This window comes from Epinephelus moara, chromosome 14, assembly GCF_006386435.1.
Source record: "Epinephelus moara isolate mb chromosome 14, YSFRI_EMoa_1.0, whole genome shotgun sequence".
NCBI classification, from domain to species: Eukaryota; Metazoa; Chordata; class Actinopteri; order Perciformes; family Serranidae; genus Epinephelus; species Epinephelus moara.
In genome coordinates, this window is record NC_065519.1 from 27346928 (window position 1) to 27353809 (window position 6882).

General features: G+C 45.0%; 1 protein-coding gene across 1 annotated transcript in view; it reads right to left on the reverse strand.

The window, feature by feature from the left end:
- alk (ALK receptor tyrosine kinase) overlaps positions 1-4400 on the reverse strand; it is a 491937-nt gene extending 487537 nt beyond the window's left edge. Inside the window, exon 1 of the mRNA XM_050061749.1 lies at positions 2500-4400. Within this exon, the coding sequence (XP_049917706.1) occupies positions 2500-3265 (766 nt within the window). The 5' untranslated portion in view covers positions 3266-4400. The remainder of the gene's footprint in view (positions 1-2499) is intronic.
- Positions 4401-6882: the final 2482 nt, after the last annotated feature.

A 6882-nucleotide genomic window follows, 5' to 3' on the forward strand; every position in this document is an offset into this window, starting at 1 on the left:
AGACAATTAAACAATCTTAAACAAAATATGTCATACCTTTCCAAATGAAATATGCCAATGCTTGATTAAGACCTTTTGCATTTTTTAATGTTTTTTTTTTTTGTTTGTTTAATCCGTGATAAAAATCAAATATCATCCCATCCCTAATCAGTGCAACTTCAGCCAAAATAAGTTTCAGCATAATTTTGAAAAGTGCTTGTTTATGTAATTTCTGACATTTAAAATTTGCTCACCTGATTGTGGAACTAGTAATTAGCATTTTATCATCTACAAATATAAATATGATACTGATACACATCAAACAAACATGGCAGATAAAAACAGAGAACATTTTCACGATCATAACTATCACATTCATACATTATCATTACTAAAAAGCACATCTCCACCCAGCAAAGACAGCATGTGCAGATTCACGACACATGTTGTGACCCATGCAGTAGTGGTAGTTTTATCCTATCAAAAGATAGATAGATAGATAGATAGATAGATAGTCAAAATATGGTGGTGGTTTTAATGCTACCCTCCATCATGTTGCTGGGTAAAGTTAACCCATTATTGAATCGCTGCTATATTGACCCACACTGGGTCATTTTTTAATGTGAAAGTTAAAAAAAATCCAGCTGAGGTCCGTACTGAAAAAACATCCCCTGCTGGCCTCCTGCTGCAAACACTACCAGCTACGTTGGACTGCCTGCTGGGAGCTGCAGTGGACATATTATGTCCCTCTAGAGTAAAAGAAGAACTATGTGTAGGAACTAGACAGCAGTGCGTGGGTTTATTTCTCTCTCTTTTTTTGCTTAGATTTGGGCACAGAAACAACTTGGTTATGTTTAGGGAAGGATTGTGCTGAAGTGACAGATGATGTAATCTATCTCAGGAGGACAGCCTTGCAGAAACACAACATTGAGATTTGGGAGTTATGCATGTCTCAGCTTTAACCCAGGCAAAGCTTTTTTTGTACTTCCAAACCTTTGTTTGTAAAGAGTAGGCCTGCTGGGCACAAATTTTTCCAGTCAGTTGCAGTTACACACATTCATAGCTGCACGCTACCCAGTGCACCCAGTCACTGGTCACTATGCAGCTCCACTGGAACAGTTTTTGGGTTCAGTGCTTTGCTGAGGAGCACCTCAATGGCTGAGGTGAGAGCGGAATGCCTCAAAAAGACAGCTACTGTAAAATCCATGACTGGGTTCCCACCTGCTAACAGTACCAGCTGTGTTGCTGGGATGCCTGCTGGGAGCTGCAGGGGTGGTCCACTCAGATGCTTCTCTACCACAGCTTCTGGTGTATAAACCATGTTCTGCATGTGTGCATCTTTGCATCTATATCATGTTCTTATTTTTCATAAAAATGCAAAATCGCAATGTAGTACCCAACACAAAATGTAATAACCCACTACAATATATGCAGTTATTGCAGACAGAGTTTGCATGTGTTTCCATGTACACACGCTCCTGCAGGGGGGTTTCTTCCTTACTAGATCAACTTCCATCCACACCAACCTGTTCTTTGCTTTTGTCTGATAGGTTCCGTTGCATTTTTCTGGGCCAGCCTCCCTCATCAAAGTGATTAAGCAATTACACTGATTGTGCCGATGCTCAGAAGAACGCGGGAAGGACCCTCGAGTATTGAGTGCTAAAGCTTTCTTCGAGATAACGGCTTAATTTGTGCCTAATCAAAATAAAGCCTGTTCTTTAAATCTCCAACCTTCCTTCAGCAATGAGTGGCTCGGGGAATTGAGAAGGTAAGGAGAAATCATGGGAGAAAGGAGCCCTGCTGGGGCCTTTATTCCACTTGACTATCATTGCATATGGGCCTAATTCAATGCACATGCATGTTATTGTCAGGCAATGAAGCCTCTCTTTCCCTCCAAGTGAAATAATAATTCACATTTCAGAACTGATAAGGGTGGAAGCCTTTAAAGATGGTGCATATGCTCAGCGTGGAGCACAACTGGATTTTATCAAAGAGTTTGGGAATTAAATCAACATGCAGTGCGTCTCTCTGCGCTGCTGTGGGCATCAATAATGAAACAGGAGTCTGGAGAGTCCCCTGGATCACAGCAACAGACATAAATGCATGGATTCCCTTCGTGTTGTTTTCTCCTAAGACGCACAGACGCACACACACACACACACACACACACACACACACACACACACACACACACACACCTCAGTCATCATGTTCCCATCAGCCCATTACAAATAGCAGGTCCTCCTCCATGTGCTGACACTTCTTTACCCGCTCATTTCACCATGAAAGCCAGCCAGAGCACACGCATCTTTAGACACACTGGATCCAACATCAAAAATTAATCATAGCAGAACTCAAACCACAAGCGTGACGGAGCAACATGAATTAGGCCTGCTGCGTCGCGCATGTGTGTGCGCGTGCGAGGGAGCAACATGGAAGGAAGTGAGAGAGAGAGAGAGAGAGAGAGAGAGAGAGAGAAACAGAAGGAGGGGAGGGAGGGAGAGTAAAAGAGGAACTCACCCCTGGAGGATATCTGAAGGAATAGGCGGGGGTCTGCAGCGCGTATGGCCGCCGTGTAGCGGTCCTCTATTCCGGGCACCTGCGCCTTTTTCTCGGGCATGAGCCGAACCCTGAGCCGGCCCCCCTCTGCGCCGAGCCACCACTCCAGAATAGTTGTGAGGTCCATTTCCAGGGTGAGCACCGGGGCCTCCTCGTACACAGACAGCCCCCCGCATCCCGTCCTCACTATATCCTCTCCTATTTCCACCACAACTTGGTTTGATTTCCTGCTTGCTTTCGTCAAGCCCAATTTCAGAACTTTGGACAGCGGCCGCTTGTAGAAGAAGGGGAGCTGTCCATCAGCAGACCCGTTCCTCAGTGCAGAGTCCGCAGCAGACTTGGGGTCCACAAAAGTAGCTATGGTTTTCTGCAAAGGTATGCAGTGCATTTTCAAGTTTGCGCGCACCATGTAACATCCGCTAAAAGTCTGGCAGTCGCCGTTCAGGGGTCTCTTTATGAACTCCGCCAGGTAATAGCGCAACAGAGAAGGGACCGCAAAATCCACAGCCAGGGTTTTCCTCTTGAGCCTGGAGTTTATGGTTTGGTTCAAGTCTCTTTTGCCGCCGGTTTCCCCGCTGGTGCCGCCGCCACCACCGCCGCTGCTATTGATGTTGCTGAAGCCGGCGGTGGGGAGATCCATCCCCGCTGTGGTCCTCGGCGAGGCGCACTGCAGACCAGCGAAAAATGCCGCAGAACAAACAAGCAAAAACAATATCCTGGCGTTCATGGTTAAATAATTGGAGTCTTTCGTTTAGGAGAAGCGCCCCTTAATCCCACCGTTCACCGCTTCCTCTCTCTGCTCTTGTCACATACGCAGCGCAAGATCACAAAGTGCAAATCGATGATCCTGCGGGTCCTGCGCCTCTTCGCCGGTGCGCACCCGTGGCAAGACGGAGGGAACTGGCTTTTTTTTTTTTTTTTTTTTTTTTTTTTTGTTACATTTGTTTCCCGCTGACTGTTGCTGTCCTCCCCTCTTCAAACGGAAAAAGTGCCATGTCCCCCCCTGTATTCCCCACACGCGCACACACGCAGACACACACACGCACCTTTAAGACAATGCCTTTTATCGCTGGTGCGAACCAAGCGAGCGGCTCCTCGGGACGCTGATTGATATGCCGGTCGGGTCCGCTCCGGTGGCTTTGAAAGACTCCCTGTCTCTTGGCACAGTTGTGACGGCGGTACAAGTGGTCTCTCTGTCAGCAGCGGGGTGCAGCGTCGCGCTCTCTCCCCTCACAACTAAATCAGGAATTCACAGCGAGTTTGGAGACGCCGAGCATCGATAAAAGTTTAAAATAAAATCTTGCAGTGTGGGCTAAGTGAAAAGCCCGACGACAGTCTCCCGGGTTAATTATCTGCTGAGGATTTCGGTGCTCTTTTGGTCAGAAGTGGCAGCTCCGATCGCTTCTGTCATGCCAGCACATGCGGTAAAGTCCCTCACACATCCATTTGACGTCAATATAAGCCGTTTGTCTCTGAGTCCCTTGCGAGAAAGCCCCTCAGCAGTCAGCGCAGGAGCCTCCGCCGTTCCGGACGCGTCTGAAGCGCCCTCAGCGCAGCCGTGATGGTGCCTGTGTCTTTATTGAAATTAGAAATGCCAGGAGGTACAGCAGCACAGCTTCACAGTTTGTCTCTCGTGATTTTTTTTCAATGAATCACCAAGCCATTGTGTGTCCGGAAATTGGATTGGATTAGCCCCACTCTCCCGGTTGTGTGCAAATCAAATAGTTTCAGAGGGAGGCCGTTTGGGTTGGAGCCCATTTGGCTTTTTTATGTGTTATGTGCAGAGGCCAATATGTCCTCAGAACATCAGGGAGCTCTCGTGTCATCTTGCCAGTTCATTTACCACACGTACTACTTCCTTAATTGGGAATCAAGGGGTCAGTGTTTGGGGCAGGAGGGGAAACATGCCAGAAAATGCTCCTTTACCCCTCCCTCCCTCCCTCCCCCAAACATACACTTCATCTCTCTCTCCTTCTCTCTCTCTCTCTCTCTCTCTCTCTGTCCAAAAGTTGTGCGGATAAGACACCCGCTAGATGGCGTCAGCACATTCTTATGGTAATTCACACTCTTCAGTTTCACTGACAAATCCATTAATGCTTTAATTGCTCTGGATTTTTTACACTGTCTCATTAGAGTCTTATCTATAGAGGAGGATAAGGGCCTTATGTGGAAATTCTATATGAGTAGAGAACTCATAGGATCCAAAGAGTAAAGTCAGAACTTTGAGACTAAAGTCAGATTGCAGAGAACAAAATCAGAGCAGCAAAGATGGAGATAAGGTCATACCATTTACTAACTCAGTATTTTGGTTGAACCCAGGTGTGGATATAAAGACTTATATTTGGAAATATGATTCTTCCGCTCCAGTATGCTTCATCCCGTGGTGTGTATTGCCTTATATAATCATGTTTTTTGGTACTGTATAAAGAAAGTGGTTACCACACATGCCACAGGACCAGTACTGATCTTACTACTAAGATCAGCAATTACTTGACCGACACAGAACAACTACAGTTTCTCTGTCAGTGTTACAGTGTTGTGAAATTTCATGTTTCAGTAACATTCAGTCAGTCAAAGTGGGCTGCTGACTCAGTTTTAGCAGATCTTGGCCTCATGTTATGCAACATAAAAATGGGTTTCACACAGTGAGAGTTACAGATTTGACATTTCGGAAAAGGATCGGCAGTCACTGTCAGCAGATATCGTGAGTTAGGATATCAGAATCAGCAGAGAAAAAGTTGGATCCCTGCAATGCTAAATGTCATCGTCACGTTTGCTTAAAGACATGTGCTTCTATTATTCTAAGTGAAGAATTTACATAAAAAAATAGACATTATTACTGACTTTTATTCTCAAAGAAATATTAAAAATGATCATTTGTTGAATTTGTGAAGAAAGCATTGTTTTTCTCACATTCTTCTGGTCAGCAAAGCATCAAAAAACGATATGACTACCTGGAGTTAAAGGGGACTGCATTAAACAACAGTAAAACTATATTAAAACAATCCTTTTATAATCTCGCACACAACACTTGCAGTATAATCCAAGTCTCTTTATCCAGTCGTATGCTCAGTACTTCCCAAACACATGCACAGAGTCCTAACACATAGGCTTGCCCAGGTCTGTTTCTCATCGGTGTGTGAGACTGTTTATACAGAAGCTTTTTAAATAGTAATGTTTTAGCAAAAATGCATGTGTTTGGGAAGGACTGAGCATACAACTGTATAAATGAGACTTAGATTATACTGCACAAGCTGTGTGAGAGTTTGTAAACAGATGTTCTGGTATAGTTATGCTGTTGTTAAAAGCCCCCCTTTACTCCAGCTCATCAAGAATTTTGTCCGATTTTGGGTTCTTCATTCAGCATGGAGGCATAGGGTGACCTCTGGTGGCATGTAAGGAGGATAACAACCTCTGCCAAGCGCCATTCCCTTCACTAACTAATTAATTTGAAGTTAAGATTTCCTTTCAGACGAAAATTATCTTTGGCGGAATAACTTCGGGACATTTCAAACACTCTTTTGCCGTCCAAATTACCCAGCATTGGCAGCAGCGCAATGGATCCTGAATCTCTTGGCAAAATGATCAGTGGAATTGTCTGAGAGGAGAAATCAACAACAAACTCAAGCCTATCAGTGAGGACCTCGAAAAGCTTGAAGGACTATTAAACCATATAGTTCAAAAATGAAGGATTTGGAAGCTGCTACGAATGATACAGCAAAATGACCATCTGCAATGGACAAACAATACAAGAACCTGCTGGCCATGAATGAACAATTAAAGGGAAGACTGAACGACTTGAAAATCACAGCAGGAAATTCAATTTGTGTATACTTGGATTACAGCAAGTAATCGAGGCAGGTAATCCCGCAGCGTTTGTTAATAAACCTTTCTATGAACTGCTTGGTGAAGACGCACTGGGGCCACCTCCCATATATAGTACTGCTCATTGCACTGGCCCCACAGTCAATCATGGGAGCCGCTGCATGATTATTCGGCTGCACAGCTTTGAGGTGAGCCGCACCATTTAGCACCTGGTCGGAGCAACAGGAGGCACTTTCGAGGACAAAGAATCAGCATCTACTCCACACTACCATCGGGCTGCAGAAACAGCAGGTTGAATTCGATGTGGTTAAAGCACTCCTTGGTGAAGCTAATCTGAGATACGGCATCGTTAACCCTGCTAAGATGCTGGTCACCTTTACAGCAGAACTTTTTCTTTCACTCCTACAATGGAAGCTATGGATTTCTATGAGAAGCAAGTGAGGCCGTTGCTTACAATCCCTAGCTCACCTGCGGAGCGAACTCCATCTGATATAGTTATGCTGTTGTTAAAAGTGGCCC